Source organism: Panthera uncia, chromosome D1 (assembly GCF_023721935.1).
Source record: "Panthera uncia isolate 11264 chromosome D1, Puncia_PCG_1.0, whole genome shotgun sequence".
Taxonomy (NCBI): Eukaryota; Metazoa; Chordata; class Mammalia; order Carnivora; family Felidae; genus Panthera; species Panthera uncia.
This window is the reverse complement of record NC_064808.1, coordinates 55100762-55122101: the sequence shown is the minus strand read 5'-3', so window position 1 is coordinate 55122101 and position 21340 is coordinate 55100762. Positions and strand designations below refer to the sequence as shown.

The 21340-nt window shown below is 36.7% G+C and overlaps 1 protein-coding gene across 3 annotated transcripts in view; it reads right to left on the bottom strand.

Annotated features, from left to right (window-relative positions):
- PPME1 (protein phosphatase methylesterase 1) overlaps positions 1-21340 on the bottom strand; it is an 88204-nt gene that overhangs the window by 59946 nt on the left and 6918 nt on the right. Inside the window, exon 1 of one of the 3 annotated variants that reach the window (XM_049652137.1) lies at positions 12934-15373. The exons of the other annotated variants lie outside the window; for them this stretch is intronic. Within the exon in view, the coding sequence (XP_049508094.1) occupies positions 12934-12938 (5 nt within the window). The 5' untranslated portion in view covers positions 12939-15373. Of the gene's footprint in view, positions 1-12933; positions 15374-21340 lie in introns of those variants that run through there. 3 annotated transcript variants of the gene reach the window in all.

The following is a 21340-nucleotide window of genomic DNA, read 5'->3' as shown; positions in this document are numbered from 1 at the left end:
ACCCCAATGCTATATTAATTCTCAGATCCTTTCTTTTCTCTCTCACTCTTTCATTTATGCTTCTGAAAAGTAATAAGGCTTTAGAGTACGTTATCAGAAGTTTCCTTTTCAGGGTCTTTGCCAAAGGCCACAGAAACTTTCCAAGTTGGCCAGGCACCAGAGAAGATTACCCGTTAAGGAGAAATTACTTTGTATAAATAGAAATTATTCCTAGGAGGACACCTTCCACTTCTAATTCCCTTCATTAAAAAAAATAATAAAGTTCTAAGGACTACCCAAGTTATACCAACATATGAGTAATTCCCATCTGGTTAAAGAGCCAATAATCTATACCTCCAAAGGTTGTTCCTACTCCCACAGAGACTTTCCTGGCATACTCTTTTGAACATTTGAACACATAATTGTTTATATACTCTACGAGTTCAGGTAATTTTGCAACCAGTGTTAGACATGAAGTAGACAGCAAGATCTCACATCAATCTTTATATTCTAGTCAGAAAGAATACTCTATTTTAATGATGTAGTTTTGGTTTATAAAAATAGTTTGTGGCACAAAAACAGACACCCAGATCAATAGAACAGAATAGAGAACCCAGAAATGGACCCACAAACATATGGCCAACTAATCTTTGACAAAGCAGGAAAGAATATCCAAAGCAGGAAAGAATAAAGACAGTCTCTTCAGCAAATGGTGCTGGGAAAACTGGACAGCAATATGCAGAAAAATGAACCACTCTGGAAAACAGTATGGAGGTTCCTCAAAAAATTAAAAATAGAACTACCCTATGACCCAGCAATTGCACTACTAGGTATTTATCCAAGGTATATAGGTATGCTGTTTCGAAGGGGCACATGCACCCCAATGTTTATAGCAGTACTATCAACAATAGCCAAAGTATGGAAAGAGCCCAAATGTCCATTGATGGATGAATGGATACAGAAGATGTGGTATACATATACAATGGAGTATTACTTGGCAATCAAAAAGAATGAAATCTTGCCATTTGCAACTATGTGGATGGAACTAGAGGGTATTATGCTAAGCGAAATCAGTCAGAGAAAAACAAATATCATATGACTTCACTCACATAGAACTTTAAGATATAAAACAGATGAACATAAGGGAAGGGAAGCAAAAATAATACAAAAACAGGGAGGGGGACAAAACAGAAGAGACTCTTAAATATAAAGAACAAACGAAGGGTTGCTGGAGAGGTTGAGGGAGGGAGGGATGGGCTAAATGGGTAAGGGGCATTAAATAATCTACTCCTGAAATCATTGTTGCACTATGTTAACTAACTTGGATGTAAACTAAAAAATAAATGAATAAATAGTTTGCTTTTTATGCTTTTAAGCCTACCTATTTTATAGTCATTACAGCCTGTATAGGCTCTTTTTAGCTATAATTTTTAAAATAAATTAATTACTTTCTTTCCCCAAGAAGTCATAATGGAAGAATTTTGAAGTAATGAAAATAACTTAAAAAAGCATAACGAGGTTAATTTATACTTTAAAAATGAGGTTTTATTCACCAAAATCTAGTATATGTATTATGCCGGAACTGAGGTGGCGTGATGGGCAATACTGGGATAATTATAAAACTAGTGACACAATCCCTCTGCTCTCAAGAAACTAATGTTAACTACATAAATATCTAACATAAGGTAGAGTTAAATGCCCTAAGAGATATAGCTAAAGGAGGGAATAAAGATTACTTTAAAAAAAAAAAAAAGATTACTTTTAGCTTAGGAAATAAAAAGAGGTTTCAAAGAAAAAGTAACATTTAAGCTATTAAGCTATTAAGTCATTGAAGGACAGACAGAATTTGGACTGATGGAAATAGGGAAGGGTATGGAAGACAACTCCGGCAGAGAGAAGGGCACCAATAAGAACCCAGTATGGTGTCTGCCTGTCATAGTGAGCACTGATAAAAGACAAAATAAAATAGTTAACTGCAACAAGGTGGAAATAAGTAAAACAGTTTTGAAAAACTAAAAGAAACTGATACAACTAAAAGCAGATCATGGAAAAATAATGACATTAGATGCAATATAGTGGGGAATTTATTTCTTTTTCTGTTATTTGTGTGTTGGGGTTGGTCCCAAAAGCCTGATAGAGTTTCAGTGGTTCAGATTAAAGTATTTTAGAAAGATCAATGTGGTGAAAGGTACAAGATGAATTTGATTCCAGAAAAAAAAAAAAAACATTGCTGCAATAACCTGGTTAGAAGATGGGAGTCTAGACTGGCAATGGAATTAAAAAGGAGGGAAACATAGAAAACTTTTCAAAAAGGCAATCAACAAATCTCAGGAATGTTCAAGATATGGAAAATGACTGATAGTAGAACCCAAGTCAATTCTGAAGTTTTGAACTAACAGAGATGAATTATTAAGTCCAACAATTGGTAAATAAAAATCTACACTGGGAGGTAAATGTCCACAGAATTTTTTTATGTCAGAATAAAGTTTATTTCAAACCAACATAATAAATGTATAATTTCCTTCCAAGTCTTGTTACCGGAGGAAAGAGTTTGGCAAACACGGAACAAAATGGTACAGTGTGAGACACAAAGGAAATACAATTCCTGCCTAAATCATGTGAATCAAATGTGCTTTTAGACCCTTTGCTATTGTCACAGACTCCATTCAGAAGCTTTATAAACCCTCATTCCAGAAACCAGTGCACATACATATATTCTGCACACAACTGCACTGGCTTCAAGCTCATGTATGAATCCTAAATAAGATCTCTGGGCCTATACTTTGGCCATAGCAACCTATTTCTGGCAGAAAGACAAAAAATTTAAAAAGGAAGAAAATTATGAGGAAATACCACATTCTTTTTTCTTTTTTACATGTTTATTTCTTCTTAAGAGAGAGACAGAGCGTGAGGGGAGAAGAGCAGAGAGAGAGGGAGACACAGAAAGCAAAGCAGGTTCCAGGCTCTGAGCTGTCAGCACAGAGCCTGACACGGGACTAGAACTCATGGACCATGAGATCATGACCTGCGCCAAAGGTGAATGCTTAACTGACTGAGCCAGCCACCCAGGTGCCCGAAGTGATACTACATTCTTAATACTTCCTAAACCTAAATAAGTTTTCCATTTGCTACACAGTAAAAGTTTGTTTTCATAACCCAGTTCTGCCTTTATTAATTGTGTGACCTTGGCCAAGTCATTTAATTTCTCTATGCCTGAGTTTCTTCATGTGAGATAGGGTTATAATGCCAATTTTATAGGGGTTGTAATGAGGATTAAAGTAGCCTTCTCCCTTGGTTACTCTCAAATTAGCCTGTTCTATTTTTATCATAGAACTAATCATTTCCTAAAATTAGTTTGTTCTTATATTTGTTAGATCACTCCACCTAATTTGCTACTAATGTGAGATCCAGGAGAGCAAGAATGTTCTCCCTTTGTTCACCAATGTACTCTTGGGGTCCGACACATTAATGAATATCTGTTGACAGTAAAAAATGAGCTAATGTGCATAAAGCACTTAGCTTGGTGCCTCAGGAAATTATTTATTATTATATTATTACTATTATTATTATCATCATCACCATTGGGCTGAAGCTAATAAAGAGAAGCCTCCTTCCTGAATTCTGATAAGGTTTCCAGTAAAGGGAAATGGAATACTGTGGTACAAGCATGAGAGTAGACATATAGATAGATCAAACAGAACTGAGAGTCCAGAAATAAACTCTAACACTTACAGTCCATAGATTTTCAACAAAGGACCAAGACAATTCACTGGGGAAAAAACAGTCTTGCCAATAAATGGTGTTAGGACAATCGGATAGTCATATATCAATGAATCTGAACGCCTCCCTTACAACTACATACATAATTAAATCACAGAGGATCATAAACCTAAATGTAAGAGCAAAAAACCTGCTAGGTCAATCCAGGGCACAGCTGGGATGGTCCATTTCAAGTGGCACCCACAGCCAAGGAGGGCTCAACTTGAAGGTGGAAGGCCCTCACCTACTTTGTAGCACTCCCTGGTGTGGGACTGAGCATGCTGAACATCTGGAAGTCAAATCATGGAGAGCACTCAAGGCCTGAGTTCCATGCCTACCCCCATCTCTTCATCAGGTCTAAGCCTTTTCCCTGGGGAGATGTTAATCATATTCTACTCCATAATGCTCATGCAAAACTACTTCCAACCAGCTATGAGGATGAATAGAGAGAACCTGGATCACTACCCAGTGGGGACCACATTACTGGTTTGGACGATGACTCTGCACATGGACCAGAAAAGTACATGGTATCTTAAGCTCACCTTCCTTCTTTGTATCAGTGATGACCAATATATAGATCTTCCATCCCTTTGCTTACGGCAGGATAGCTTAAATAGATTGGTCCGTGAGGAGGAAAAACCCCACTATATACAGTTTTTACGTTATGGCTGTGTACTGATTATTTAAGTTTAAATTTCATTTGTAGTAATTGTAAACTTTGTGACCACTAGCAAATCCATCTCTGCCTAAATCTCAAGTGTAAGGTTTGAAAAACAGTAACAAGTAGGCACAAAAATACTTCATAAATGTTAGTTACTACAGAAATGTTGTTCACAGCTAAGCCACATGGTATACGGATTATACTTTCTTTCTTGCATGACTTCTTATTTTTTCCAGAATGATTGTCTTTTATTTTGTTTGCTTATTTTTTTAATGAAATTATCATTAATTGTTTCATAAGAGCTTTTTATAAGCAAAAAATATTAGTGGACATTTCACAAAACAGGAAACACAAATAGCCCATAAATATTACAAAAGGGTTCCCAATTTTGTTCATGGAGACATGAAGTTTTATTATGTTTATTTTTTAGAGACATGAAATTTTAAATCAGAGTTAGGTATAATTTCACACCCATTATGTTGACAAAATACAAAGCCAGATAACACTAGGTGTTGGAGAGGATCTAAATCAGATGGAATTGCCGGTGGAAGTATAAATGGGAAAACTATTTGGAAAACAGTGAGTCACCACCTGGTAAAATTGAACAAGTACCCTTCACTCTAGTAGTTTCACTTCACAAGGAAACATCTGCACAGAGGTATTAAGATACATGTAAAAAGATGTTCATAGAAGAATTTCCATAAAGCCAAAGAATAACAAGCAAACTAAGTCTATCACCAGAGGAATATATAAATTGAGATATATTCAGATAACTCAATATGGCACAGCAGTGGGAATGGATATGCTAGAATTATATACAGTAACATGGATGAATTTCAGAAATACATTTAGAGGAAGAAATAAGCATAGAATAAATGCAGTCCATTAATAACAAAGTTCAAGAACAGGCAAAACTAATTATCTTTTTTATGGATATATGCATAGGTGACAAAACTATTAAGAAAAGCAAGAGAATGTTAAACATACAATTCAAGATTGTGGGGAGTAGAGGTGCTTTTGGGGAGAGGCAAACAGGCTTTTAAAGGCTAACAATGTTCAATTTCATAAGCCAGGTGGTAGATACATGGGCATTTATTTTATTCTTCTCTGAACTGCACACGCATATTTTAAACCCTTCTGAATATTTCACTATTAACTTTTATTAATGAAAAAAAGCCTTTGATAAATCTGTAAAACTTCTCTTAATATAATAATGTTAAATAATCTATTAGATCCATTTTTTCTTTGCAAATTTCCGTTCTTGGCACCTACCATTCTCCTCCAAATAGGACTGTTTGCTCTCTGGATATGATGAATTGCTGTCATTTCACCATCATCCTGGGAATTCCTTTTGCCTTTTTCCTGTGCTGAATCCCTGATTCCCATATCCCATGTTTTTCTTGATGCATTCTCTTATTTTGATGGAACACATCCTCTGTTAGCTTCTTGAGAAAGGGAGATAAATTTTGAAACTCTGCATGCCAGAAAATGCTATTATCCCATTTTCATACTTGACTAACAGTTTTCCTAGGTATAGAAATTTTATGTCAGGGACTGTTTCCATCAATGGTAATTAGGAATGTTGATAGAGCAAACTTCAGAAGTGTTGACTAAAATTGTACGTGTGTGTGTTCTAGGAATAAACCTAACCAAAGATGTAAAAGATCTGTCTGCATGCTGAAAATTATAGAAAGCTTATCAAGGAAAATGAAGAAGACAAAAAAAAAAAAAAAAAAAAGAAAAAAATTCCAAGCTCATGGATAGGAAGAATAAATATTGTTAAAATGTCAATACTACCCAAAGCAATCTACACATTCAATGCAATCCCAATCAAAATTGCACCAGTATTCTTCTTGAAGCTAGAACAAACAATCCTAAAATTTGCATGGAACCACAAAAGACCCCGAATAGCCAAAGTAATATTGAAGAAGAAAACCAAAGTGGGAGGCATCACAATCCCAGACTTTAGCCTCTATCAGAAAGCTGTAATCATTAAGACAGTATGGTACTGGCACAAAAAAAAGACACATAGACCAATGGAGTAGAATAGAGAACCCAGAATTGGACCCAAAAATGTATGGCCAACTAATCTTTGACAAAGCAGGAAAGAGCATCCAATGGAAAAAAGGTGGTCTCTTTAGCAAATGGTGCTGGGAGAACTGGACAGCAACATGCAGAAGAATGAAACTAGACCACTTTCTTACACCATTCACAAAAATAAACTCAAAATGGATAAATGACCTGAATGTGAGACAGGAAACCATCAAAACCGTAGAGGAGAAAGCAGGAAAAACCTCTTTGACCTCAGCTGCAGCAATTTCTTGCTTGACACATCTACAAAGGCAAAGGAACTAAAAGCAAAAATGAACTATTGAGACCTCATCAAGATTAAAAACTTCCGCACTGCAAAGGAAACAATCAACAGAACTAAAAGGCAACCAACGGAATGGGAAAAGATTTGCAAATGACATATCAGATAAAGGGTTAGTATCCAAAATCTATAAAGAATTCACCAAACAACACCTGGAAAACAAATAATCCAGTGACATGAATAGACACTTTTCCAAAGAAGACATCCAGATGGCCAACAGACACATGAAAAGATGCTCAATGTCACCATCATCAGGGAAATACAAATCAAAGCCACACTGAGATACCACCTCACACAGGTCAGAGTGACTAAAATGAACAAATCAGGAAACTACAGATGCTGGCGAGGATGTGGAGAAACGGGAACCCTCTTGCACTGCTGGTGGGAATGCAAACTGGTGTAGCCACTCTGGAAAACAGTGTGGAGGTTCCTCAAAAAATTAAAAATAGATCTACCCTATGACCCAGCAATAGCACTGCTAGGAATTTACCCAAGGAATACAGGAGTGCTGATGCATTAGGGGCACTTGTATCCCAGTGTTTATAGCAGCACTTTCAACAATAGCCAAATTATGGAAAGAGCCTAAATGTCCACCAACTGATGAATGGATAAAGAAGAGGTGGTTTATATATACAATGGAATACTACTTGGCAATGAGAAAGAATGAAATCATGCCAGTTGTGGCAATGTGGATGGAACTGGAAGGTATTATACTGAGACAGATATCTTATGTTTTCACTCATACGTAGATCTTGAGAAACTTAACAGAACTCCATGGGGGAAGGGAATGGGAAAAAATAGTTACAGAGAGGGAAGGCTCTGTAACTTGAGGCAAACCACAAGAGACTCTTAAATACAGAGAACAAACTGAGGGTGGATGGGAGTGGGGCAAATAGGAGATGGGCATTGAGGAGGGCACTTGTTGGGATAAGCACTGGGTGTTGTATGTAAGCCAATTTTACAATAAATTATATTAAAAATAATAATACATAAAAAATACAATTAATTAATTAGTTAATTAAAATGTGGGTTTTTTTAAATGTTTAGTTTTGAGAGAGAGGCCGACTGCAAGTGGGGAAGGGGCAGAGAGAGCAGGAGACACAGAATTGGAAGCAGGCTCCAGGCTGAGCTGTCAGCACAGAGCCTAACACGGGGTTCAAACTCACTAACTGTGAGATCATGACCTGAGCTGAAGTCGGATGCTTAACTCACTGAGCCACCTAGGCGCCCCTGGGTAGTATAGGCATTTTAACACTATTTTGTTCTTCCAATCTATGAGCATGGAATGTTTTTTCGATTTCTTTGTGTCATCTTCAATTTCTCTCATAAGTGTTCTACAGTTTCTAGAGTACAGATCTTTTACCACTTTGGTTAGGTTTATTCCTAGGTATCTTACGGTTTTTGGTGCAACCGCAAATGGGATTGATTCCTTGATTTCATTCTGCTGCTTCATTATTGGAGTATAGATATACAAAAGATTTCTGTACACTGATTTTGTATCCTGTGACTTTGCTGAATTCATCCATCAGTTGTAGCAATTTTTTGGTGGAGTATTTTCTACATAGAGTATCATGTCATCTGCAAATAGTGAAAGTGTGACTTCTTCCTTGCCAATTTGGGTGCCTTTTATTTTTTGTTGCCTGATTTCAGAGACTAGGACTTCCAGTACTATGCAATGGTGAGCCTGGACATCCCTTGTCTTGTTCCTGACCATAGAGGAAAAGGTCTCAGTTTTTCCCCATTGAGGATATTAGCTGTGGGTCTTTTGTAAATGGCTTCTATGATGAGGTATGTTCTCTCTAAACCTACTTTGTTGACAGTTTTTATCAGGAATGGACATATTTTGTCAAACACTTTTTCATATAGTTCTTACCCTTTTTGTTAATGTGGTGTACACATTGATTGATTTGCAAATACTGAACCACCCTTGCAGCCCAGGAATAAATCCCAGATGATCATGGTGAGTAATTCTTTTAACGTACTATTGGATTAGATTTGCCAGTTATCTTGTTGGGAATTTTTGCATCCATGTTCATCAGGGATACTAGCCTGTGATTCTTCTTTTTAGTGGTTTTGGAGTCAAAATAATGTTGGCCTCGTAGAATGAATTTGGAGGTTTTCTATTTCTATTTTTAGGAACAGTTTGAGAAGAATAGGTATTAGTCTTCAAATGTTTGGTAGAATTCCCCTAGGAAGCCATAAAAGACCCCGAATAGCCAAAGCAATCTTGAAAAAGAGAAGCAAAGCAGGAGGCATCACAATCCTGGACTTCAAGCTGTAATCATCAGGACGGCATGGTACTGGCACAAAAAGAGACACACAGATCAACGGGACAGAATAGAAAACCCAGAAATGGGCCCACAACCATATGATTAATCTTCAACAAAACAGGAAAGGCTATCCAATGGAAAAAAAGACAGTCTCTTCAACTAATGGTGCTGTGAAAACTGGACAGCAACATGCAGAAGAATGAAACTGGACCACTTTCTTACACCATACACAAAAATAAATGAAAAAATGGATGAAAGACCTAAATGTGAGACAGGAAACCATCAAAATCCTAGAAGAAAACACAGGCAGAAACCTCTCTGACATTGGCATAGCAACTTCTTGCTAGATATTTCTCCTAAGGCAAGGCAAAGAAAAACAAAAATGAACTATTGGGACTTCATCAAGATAAAAAGCTTCTGCACAGAGAAAATAAAAAACTAACAGGCAACCAATGGAATGGGAGAAGAGATTTGTAAATGACATATCTGATAAAGAGTTAGTATCCAAAATCTATAAAGAACTTATCAGACTCAATACCCAAAAAACAAATAACGCAGTTAAGAAATGGCCAGAAGACATGAATAGACATTTTTCCAAAGAAGACATACAGATGGCTAACAGACACATGTAAAAGATGCTCAACATCACTCATCATCACAGAAATACAAATCAAAACTACAATGAGATATCACCTCACACCTGTCAGAATGGCTAAAATTAACAACACAGAAAACAAAAGATACTGGCGAGGATGCAAAGAAGGGGGAACCCTCTTACGCTGTTGGTGGGAATGTAAACTGGTGCAGCCACTCTGGAAAACAGTATGGAGGTTCCTCAAATAGTTAAAAATAAAACTACCTTATGACCCAGCAATTGCACTACTAGGTATTTGCCCAAAGGATGCAAAAATACTGATCTGAAGGGGCACATGCACCCTGATGTTTACAGCAGCATTATCAACAACAGCCAAATTATGGAACGAGCCCAAATGTCCACTGACCGATGAGTGGATAAAGATGCGCGCGCGCGCACACACACACACACACACACACACACACACACACACACTGGAATATTACTCAGCCATCAAAAAGAATGAAATCTTACCATTTGTAACACTGAGGATAGAGCTAGAGTGTATTATGTATGCTAAGTGGTATATCAAATACCATATGATTTGATTCATATGTGAAATTTAAGAAACAAAACAGATGAACATAGGGAGGGGGGCAGAGAGAAAGAGGTAGGCAAACCATAAGACTCTTAACTATAGAGAACAAAAACTGAGGGTTGATGGAGGGGAGGTGGGCAGAGGATGGGCTAAACTGGTGATGGGTATTATGGAGGGCACTTGTGATGAGCACTGTGTTATATGTAAGTGATGAATCACTACACTCTACTCCTGAAACCAATATTATTCTATATGTTTACTAACTAGAATGTAATTAAAAACCTGAAACAAACAAAATAGAAGGCAGAAGAAAGAAAAAAAACCCTTCTCTGATGAAGCTATAACCACAGACAGTTCTCAAATGGACTTGGGCTAAATTTATACCACTTATATATTCTAAGAAGTTTCAAGTTGAGAATTTAAAGTGGACCTAGGGGCGCCTGCATGGCTCAGTCAGTTGAACATCCAACTCTTGATTTCGGTTCATGTCATGGTCCCAGGGTCATGGGATTGAGACCCGCATCAGGCTCTGCGCTGAGAACATGAAGCCTGCTTGGGATTCTCTCTCCCTCTCTGTCAGCTTCTTCCCTGCGTGCGTGTGAACTCTCTCTCAAAATAAATAAGCATTTAAAAAAGTTAAAAGAGACAAAGATATAGTAAGCAAATACTAGCCAAAGCAATTTTAGGTTATTCTTTCTCAAAATTTAAGGCATTTTTCCATCTTCTAAGTAAGGTACTACTGTTGAGATGTTTTTACTAAGAATCTTTTTATCCCCCATATTTCTAAATTTCAATCTTAAACTAGAATAAGGTATTTTCTAGAAGATTCCTTAAATTTTCTCTTCTTTTGAATTTATATATACTATACATATTTTCATTCCCAACATATTTCTTTTTCTCTGAAACCAGGTTCTCCCCCCTCCTTTTTTAAAAGAGCATTCTATTCTTGTTTCATAGATGCCATAGCATCTCTTGTCTCTCTGACAAGTTTAAGCTTTTTTTTTTTTTGTTCTATACATTATTGTTTCATTTTCTCATTTTGTTTTGGTATCTATTTTTTGTGTTAGAAGTTTTTCCTGGATGTCTGGTGATTCTATGAGAGCTGACTATTGAATATGACTGTCCAGTTAGCAAGTAGATTCCTAGCCTTTTAAGTAGGGGATTTTTCCTCCAAACATCAATATCTGCATGTCTTTTTTTTTGGCCAGTCATTTCTCCAGAGAAAAATCCTCCAATCCCCTGCCTGGGAACATAAGACTAGCCGTTAGCCTTCTGGAAAAAGATCTGAATAGTCTCTTTCATTCACTCATTCAACAAACATTCACTGCGCACCTACAAGATACTGTTTTAGGCACCTGAAATATTTTGGTGAACAAAATAGACAAAACCCCCTACTCTTGTGCTGTTTACATTCCTGTTAAGGCAACATAAGTAAAAATTTGTCAGGTAACAGTAAGTGTCATGGAGAAAAATCAAATCAGGAAGCGAGGAAAATGAATGCCACGTTGGGAAAACTGTAGTTTTAAATCAGGTGGTTAGGGAAGGCACCTTTAACAAAGACCTAAAGGTGAGGGAGCAAGCCATGAGAGCATGTCTAGATGACAGAATGTATACCTTCACTACCTTCACTTAACCCCTATTTTCATCCTGTTGCTTTACTTTTGTGGCCATATGCTCAGCATCTCTGAGTCCAGAGACACCCTGGTTCAATTTCTATAGAAGTTAACCATCACACTGAGGGAAAGAAGAAGATTTTGGCGTTTAATGGTGCTTTGTACAGATTTTCAATCAATCCTCCTGTTTTAGCCCACTTTCAGAGGTACTTAGCACCTACAATTCCTGAGCCTTTGTGGGTTTATGATATGGATTAGCTTGCACTTTCATTCTTCTACAGGTAGTTTTCAGTTTGCTCTTCTCTGTTAGTTAATATTCAACTTGCTATCTTCCTAAATCTTGGTAGCCTATCTTCTATTTGTTCTTTGGTATTACTCCTTTTTCCAAATTACTCTATCATAATTTAATGGGGTTTGGTAAGAGAATAGAGGCAAACAAATGAATTTCTACAACTCTCTGGAGTAGCTATTCCTATTTCACAAATGAGAAAACTAAAACCAAGGGAGATTAAATAACTCATCCAAGACACAGAAAGTAGTGGGCTAGAATCTTATTCTCATGGTTATTTCCTTATCAGTTTTCAATACTACCCTCAAAATAATATTAAGTTCTCCATTCTTGAAATCACCCAAGCTAGCCATGAGTAAGCAGAAATCCTCAGGAAAAGGTGAAAGAGGATTGGTCCCTGTTGTAGGGGTAATGACTGCCAGAGGACCCTAGTAGCAAGGCTGTATACCAGGGAGACGAAAGAGAAAGTCAAGGTTTACAAATGTAGGTGGCAATGAGAGGGAGCAGGAAGGTGCAGTGAGAAGGAAGAATCAAAGACAACTCTCAAGTTTCTCTGATGCCATTCACAGAATACATAGAACAGCATTTTAAAGGGCTCTAAGTTACTAAATACTGATTTACCATGTGATTGAAAATCCTACATCCTATTCCTATTAGTTTTCTTTGTTGGCCATTGGAGAATGTTAATTGTTAAATGGGCATCATAGAATCCAAAAATGAAAATAGTACAGCATTTACCACAATGTCCTGCATTAGATAGGACAGGATACTTATGGCCCAATAGTTGATGTGGTTTCAAGCAAATGAATGAAAGCTTACCTCATTTAAAACCACTTTCAGATAAGATATTTACTCCATGGGGACTTCCAACCTGCTGAGTCAGATCACACAAAAATATAGTTTATTTTAAATGGATGGATAAAGACAGACTGTTGCAGCACTGAAAGAACTGTAATCTTATACCTCTGATAATAAAGAATTCTGCTTCACTTAGGTTTAGAAAAAGTTGGAAATTTTATTTCCACCACTTACCCAACCTAATTAATAACTTATTTTTCCAAAATCTTACAAGTAACGAGAAAAAAAGATACGGCAACTTTACTACAATGATCTAGCCTCAAACACCACTGAGATATCAGTAATGAAAACAAGAAAGCAGACAGAATACAAAGCATTGTGATGTTTTACAAGAGCTAATTATAACTGTTTAGTCTTACAATCAATATTTGTAGCTATACTCATGGATCAGAACTTATACAAGCTACTATTCTGCTTTGACAATATCACAACAGGAAGAAAGCAAGCAGGCTTGGAGTCAGAGTTTAAAAGCCAATAAAATCCATACAGAAGACTCTAATAAAGTATATAGTTCCAGGGCACTTGGGTGGCTCAGTCGGTTGAGTGTCTGACTCTTGATTTCAGCTCAGGTCATGATCCCAGAGTTGGGGGATTGAGCCCAGTGTCAGGCTCTGTGCTGAGCATGGAGCCAGCTTGACATTCTCTGTCTGTCTCTCTCTCTCTCTCTCTTTCTATCTCTCTCTCTGTCTCTCTCTCTCTCTCTGCCACTCTTCCCTGCTCATGTGCACTCTTTCTCTAAAAAAAAGGAAAAGCATATAATTGAGAACCAACTGCCATATAACTCCCTTCTCAGACTCAACTAAATGCCATGATGATGTAGAATATAAGACATATTTCATAGGATATTTCATTTCAAGTATATTTAGGGCAACGATTCTAGAGCCTCTTTCCAGTTACAACTTGCTTATATAAGCAACTAATTTAATTCCAATTCAATCAAAGAGACATTTGAGTATGTTCATGGCAGGCCCTGATATACTTCCTGGGCATTTGGGGAAATCAGCATGCTAGAGGTTCCCATTGATGAATAAAAACTTGGTTCTCACCCTCAAAAAGCTGACGCCAGAGAGGAAATAGGTAAGTAAACAGTCATTGTATACTACAGGTATGGCAGAAATAAGCCTAGTGTACCATGAAAATTCACAGAAGAGACTTCCAATCCTGTTTTGGACACTTATGGGAACGAAATCGGGTCAGGGAAGGATTCATAAAGATGATTTCTGGTATACAGATTTTCTTAAATGCTATACAAATCTGAAGTACTATCCTTATTAAATTATGACCTGGATTGGGAAGGTAATTCCTCTAATTACCAAATAAAAAATTATAATTTCCCCATATTCAGTGAGAAATATGTTAGTATAGAGATTCTGCAACTTAAAAATGGGTTTATATTCCAAAGGTTTGCAAAGTAGGTTGTTGGGAAAACTGAACCACATTTTCCCTAATTAACATTATTATGAAATATTGGTAGATTCTCTAGGTAGTTATATCCCCAAGCCTACTTAGCCATAATATGATAAAATGCTATTTGTGATGAAATTCTACTAATAACGATGTAGTTCAAGTGATTAACACAGAAAACTGATTTTAATATAGCTTGAACCATGGTTCTTATGCTTAAGGAAAAGCTGTTTAAAGGGATGAGAAGGATTAAATGAAACTGCTCATGTGTTTGTGCTAGGCACTTTACAAGCATTATCTAAATTTAATCCTCATAATAACCTGAGCTATACTTTCTTAACAGAATAAAAACAGACAAATACAAATATGAAACCATAGAAGGATATAAGTAGGGCACAAGTTCATTTTTGCATATTGCCAATAATTACAGTTTTAAAATTTCATTTCTAGGGGCACCTGGGTGACTCAGTCAGTTAAGCATCCAACTTTGGCTCAGGCCATGATCTCACAGTTCATGGGTTCGAGCCATGTGTCAGGCTCTGCACTAACAGCTCAGAGCCTATAGCCTGCTTCAGATTCTGTATCTCCCTCTCCTTCTCTGTCCCTCCCCCACTTGTGCTTTCTTTCTCTTTCAAAAAGAAACTTCAAAAAGATAAAATAAAATCTCATTTCTATACTCCACAAATCTATGGTTTTTCCTCCCCATTTTATTCCCTACTAAATTTAGGTTGGACAATTTTAAACTATTGAAAACAATGTCATGTGTCCACTATATTAGAACATTATTCATTCATTAAATGTTTATTGAGCTCCTGGGTGCTAACCATTTTGGGGCAAGTAAATAAAACACAAAAGGAGTTTATAATTAAATTAGGAAAGATTAAACAAGTAAATCACAACATGGTTGTTAGTAGAACAGATAAAATGCTGTATATACACAGCACTATCAACTGAAAGATGAACAACAATTTTATGTACCACTAAGAAAAAAGCTACCAATTAAAGTATGACACATTTCAAGTGTCTAAGTATGACACTTAGAAGTCATTTTAAATTTCTTGAAAGAGCTCTTTTATACTTACATTGATTCAACATACATCACTTATGGGTATAAATAAAGGAAAATGAGAGCAAAATAAAATACTTAATAGTATTTCTAACCAACTTCTTCACACTGAGAGTCTTATTCTTTTTTCCCCCCTAAGTTTATTTATTTATTTTGAGAGAAAGAGAAGAGAGAAAGAATTCCAAGCAGCCTCCACACTGACAGCACAGAGCTTGACATGGGGCTCGAACCCACAAACCATGAGATTGTGATCTGAGCTGAAACCAAGGGTTGGATACTCAACCAACTGAGCTACCCAGGGACCCCTAAAACTAAACACCAGCTCATAAACTGACTTAACCTTTATGTAGAGAGCTATGTTGCTTTCTGACTCGAACTTTAGAAATAATGCTTAACTCATCTGATTGAAAACCTACTCCTCACAACCATTCAGTTCTCAGTAGTTAAAAGAGTGCTCTACTTTTACCTCCAGAATTTTCTTCCAAGCTACCAACACCTATTTTACAAGTTTTGGTGCTAGTTTTGGTGTTTGTCCATACAACTCAGGAGAACCAAAATAAAGCTGTTACCTTACCAAGAGCAATTGTGAAGACACTATCATTTTAAATATGAAAAGAAATTTAAAAAAAGGTATGAATTACAGTAAATAGGTTTCCATTATCTAGCTTTATAATTTAAATGACTCTATGTATATATCATCTCTTTCTCCTTAAAAACAACTGATGCTAATATTAGCCACATTAAAATATAATTTTATTGAAGTATAATTAACATACAATGTTATATTTAGTTTTACCCATATTTTAAGAAAATAAAGTGGAGCTTACACTGGTTAAGCAGTATGTAGTAAGGCCAGGAAGGGAATCCCAGTTTGTTGATTTAAAACCTCTATTCTTTCTACTACAAGACAGGAGAAGTACAAAATAAATAGTATTGATATGGGATGGCAAACTGTGGCCTATAGGCAAATCCAGTCACTGCCTGCTTTTGAATAGCTCATGAGCTGAGAATGGTCTTTGCATTTTTAAAAGCTGGGAGAAAAAAAAAAAAGTAATATTTAATGACATGAGAAAATTACACGAAATTCAAATTTCGGTGTTCACAAAAAAAGTATTATTGGAACACCATCACATTCAATATGTATCGTCCATGGTTGCTTTCGTCCTACAACAGCAGAGCTGAGTAGCTGCTACAGAAAGTGTATCGTTTGCAAAACATAAAATGGTTACTATTTGGCCCTTTACAGAAAAGTTTGCCAAACTCTGGTATAAATGATAGGTGCTATGAAAGGGCAGAAAATGGAAAGATCACTGCAGGCTGAATGGTCAGGAAACTTTCAGATCTCATTTTAAATGAACGCTATGTGCCACACGTCCATTAAACCAAATCTTATAAAAACATTTATTTAAGGGACACCTGCGTGGCTCAGTCAGTTGAGCGTCTGATTCTTGATTTTGGCTGAGGTCACAATCTCATGGTTTGTGGGATCGTGTCCTGCGTTAGGCTCTGCACTGAGAGCGTGGAGCCTGCTTAGGACTCTCTCTGCTCCTCGCCCACTGATTCTCTCTCTCAAAATAAATAAACTTAAAAAATATATATTTATTTAACTGTGCTATTGTAAAAGATGCAAAGAAATAAAAACAAAGGCCCTTGCACTCCAAAACTTTCTATTTTATTGAGGTAACTTAAAAAAAACTACCATGAAAGATAAATTATTATCTTAATTATGGTATTTGCCAACTTAAATTACCATAAAAATTATGATAGATGAATTTGGCATAACAATTTTTTAAAATGCAATACTGAGTAGTAATGCACAATAATTGAGTGGAAATGACAAAGTGTTTTAGAACTCAGAGGAGACACGGAACAAATGAATGAGCTAGAACAGTCTGAAAGAGGTTTGTGGGTTTTACAGGACTTGAAAACATGAAATGGGAGGCATTGCTAATAAAATAAACTTGGCAATTAGTAAGTGCAAGAAACATTTAGGGAACTGACATTGCCTGGAACATGACTATGGATAGCTTTTAATCGCAGACTGCTTGCTCCCTACACTTTATGGTAGAGTCACTAATGTACAGGTACCACCTCCTTGGAAAATAGTCTTCACTCTTAGACAATAAGGGATAAATTGAGCAAGAGCAGAAAAAACCAATCCTATAAAATGCAGGTCTTCCAAAAATAATTGTTAATTGACATTTATTCTCTTACAGTAATAGAACTGCTTTCAGGTTTAGAGCATCACAAAAGAAGAGATAAACTGTTAAATTTTGATAAAATAAAACCAAAACCAGGCATGAATCTTTACATAAAAGAGACTAACTGCAGGCATGAGCTTCTACCATATGAGTATTTTAAATCTCAAATTAAGACCAGGTATTTGGAAGCACTCACAACACACTTAAGTGCCGGTGCTGAAATAAAGTATACATTCTATTATTTCATGAAGTGAAACAAATTTCAGAAGAAAGGGAATGTAGGTTTAGTTATGTCATCTTAATGGAACTGGTGAGGAAATAAGATTGTTCTCATAAAATGAGGCCAAATACGTCTAGGAAAGGTCAGCACTTAAATAGCCAGCATACTAGAAATCAGGGAAATTAAGACACAACCCCTACCCTTAAGAAGCTCATGGTCTTATAGACAGTCAACCAATAATTACAAGTCAGAAGGATAAGTGTTAAACTACAGAAGGCTATGAGGTCATAGAAGAGATGCAGCTTGCCTACTACATGAAGATGTCTACTAGGAGATATGACCACCACCAACAAAATTATATGATTAATTGCTAAGGAAAGAAAGGAGGGGAGAATAGGAGGAAAGAAGGAAAAAAATTCCCTACGTATTTAGAGAACAAGGAATAAGAAAAGTTGTATGTTTTGAGGTGAATGTCTCAAATCCAAATAGGCATAATAACTTCAACATCAACTAGGCTGCTTAAATTCGTTAAGGGAGTTATGAATGAGTCATGAGCTGCACAGTAGCAGTCCTAGTCACTGTTGTCACAAATTCTCTAGTCTAGGAGTATGTGGAAAGTAAAAAACTGAAGTTTAATTGCAGTCAGCTATTTAAATCAAGGCATCACTGCTTTTAAAAAAAAAAATGTCTTGATTAGGAACACTTTGAAGGGAATGGAAAGATGGCAACCAGATGGCTGTCTGGGTCATGGTAGTTTGGAGTGTTCATTACTAGTGATAAGGGCATGTTATTAAAGCAGCAGACTTAAAGATTCTCAAAACCACACACTGGATTAGGCTATTAGAGATCATCTTTCTTTATGGAAGGGAAAAATTAGCTGTTTATTATGTGTCAAACAGAATTTTGAGTTCCAAAAGAAAAGTTTCCCCATTTTTTTTAAAAGTAGGCTTCAAGCCCAGTGTGGAGCCCAATGCAAGGCTTGAACTCATGACCCTGAGATCAAGACCTAAGCTGCGATCAAGAGTCAGACATTTAACCAACTGAGCCACCAAGGCACCCCAAAAGTTTCCCCACTTTATTTTTTTTAATATGTATTTATTTTGGGGAGAGTGCAAGTGAGGGAAGGGCAGAAAGAGGGGGACAGAGGATCCAAACTGGTCTCTGTGCTGGCAGGCTGACAAGCAGCGAGCCAGATGTGGGGCTTGAACTCACGAACTGTGAGATCACGACTCAAGCTGAAGTTGGACACTCAACCGACTGAGGGACTCAAGTGCCCCAAGTGTTCCCATCTTAAAGACAAGGAAATATAGTCTCAAATGTAAAATAACTTGCCCAGAGCCACTTTCAGTAGCACTGGAGTTTGGATTTTAAACTCAAGTATGTCTGGTGTCAAAGTGGTCTTGCTACTACACCATGATAGTGAATTCTAGAAAGAGGAAAGATAAAGTGACCAGGGCCACATGACTTATTAGTGACAGAGACAGGAGTTCCACTTACACCGAGAAAAGTCCATAGCAAAGAACACACACAGATGCATCGTAGAAAAGGAGTCAGAGTAAACAACTTCAGCCTTCTCCTGTGGTTTGGACTAGAATTTTCAACATAACCTCTTATTCAATCATCAAAATATATTGGTAGTTATGTGCTTGGGAGTGGTTGTCAAAACTGTTGAGGAACATCTAAGTGTGGCATATAATTGGACCGCCCTTTAAATAGCACTATTAATTAAAACTTTCTTCTCTAAAGGAAACTATTTTATGACATAAAGGAGTAAGTTTTTCCTAACCAACCAGAGATGTTTTCTCAAATCTGACGTCAAGTAACATAACAAGGAAGGCTCATTAAGTTTAAAAAACAACAACAAAATCCAATTATCCAATTTTGGGGACACTGAGAAGAAACAGATTTGTCAGCAATAAGCCCAGCAGCAATGGAATAAAGGACATTTACTCAGAAGTGCTCAGGTCAAGGGGCTCAAACCTGGCACATGGTGGAAAGGGAGACAAAAGAAGAGATCAATTACTTCCTATACCTCTGTTGAGTGAAAACAGTAGAGAATTTACAGTCAAAAGATTAATCTCCCCCACTTGTTAACATTAGGCCTTGGGTTACATGCTGTTTACTGTCTACTCCAGACATTCCTGCTGCACTTCCCACCACTCTCTATTCCCTAGAAGAATTCCAAATTGTTTAGTAACTAGTGGGGAGATTTTGTTATCTTCCTCCAGCCCAGGGGAATGAATCAGAATTGGTCTAAACCAGTCAAAGTAATCCCATTCCCAACTGCCAGTGATTGGTCTTAAAATGGACATGTAAACCAGTTCTGGACCGTGAGACTTAAGGGAAAAATTGGCTGGGGAATTTCCCGTTCCAGAAAACAAAACAAAACAAAAGGCATGCTTAGCTAGGAAAAGGCCTTTGCTCCAGTTCCTTCCTTTCATTTGGAAAGATGGAATAAAGGTAAGATGAAAGTAGAGTTGCAGCAACCATCTTGCAACCAGAAGGTGACAAGAGAAGGAAAATCCAACATTACTAAGATGGCAAAATTAAGGATGCACAGGGTCCTTCCTGATATCATTGAATGACTGAATCAATGCTAGAACTTCCTATTAATAATAAATATCCTTTTGGTTTAAAGCACAATAAACTGTTAACAGCTAATAAGAGTATTTCACATTAATGTAATATTGCTAACTTGAATTTGGGAAGTTTTGTAGGACTGTATTTTAAAAACAAATCTACTGAGTTTTATAATTCTATAATAAAATGGAATTTACTTACACATAAGGAATTTATCCCTAGTTTATTTTGTACATAATTAAGTGATACTACATTAGATGAACTTAGGCCAATACTTGGGATCTGAAATATTTTTCCTTCAAAAGGGATTCATACACACTGAAAGACATCATATTTCCTCAAAGACTCAACATCATAAAAATGTTTACTTTGCGTTAATTTACATATTTAATGTAATCTTAATAAAAATACTATACGGGTTTTTTTTTCTGGCACTAGTTTAGTTGATTAGAAAGCTTATTTGTATATTATTCAGCCATAAAAAAGAATGAGATCTTGCCATTTGCAACAACATGGATGGACCTACAGGGTATTATGCTAAGTGAAAGAAGTAAGACAGAGAAAGACAAATACCACATAATTTCACTAATATGTGGAATCTAAAAAACAAAACAAATGAATAAACAAACAAGAAGCAGAAACAGACCCACAAATACAAAGAACTGATGGTTGCCAGAAGGGCGGCAAATGGGGGGATGGGCAAAATGGGTGAGTGGAGTGGGAGATACAGGCTTCCAGATATGGAATGAATAAGTCACAGGGAATAAAAGGTATAGCATAGGAAATTATAGTCAATGGTATTATAATAGCATTGTATGGTGATGGATGGTAGCAATACTCATGGTGAGCACAGGGTAAAGTATAGACTTGAGGAATCACTATGTGGTACACCTGAAA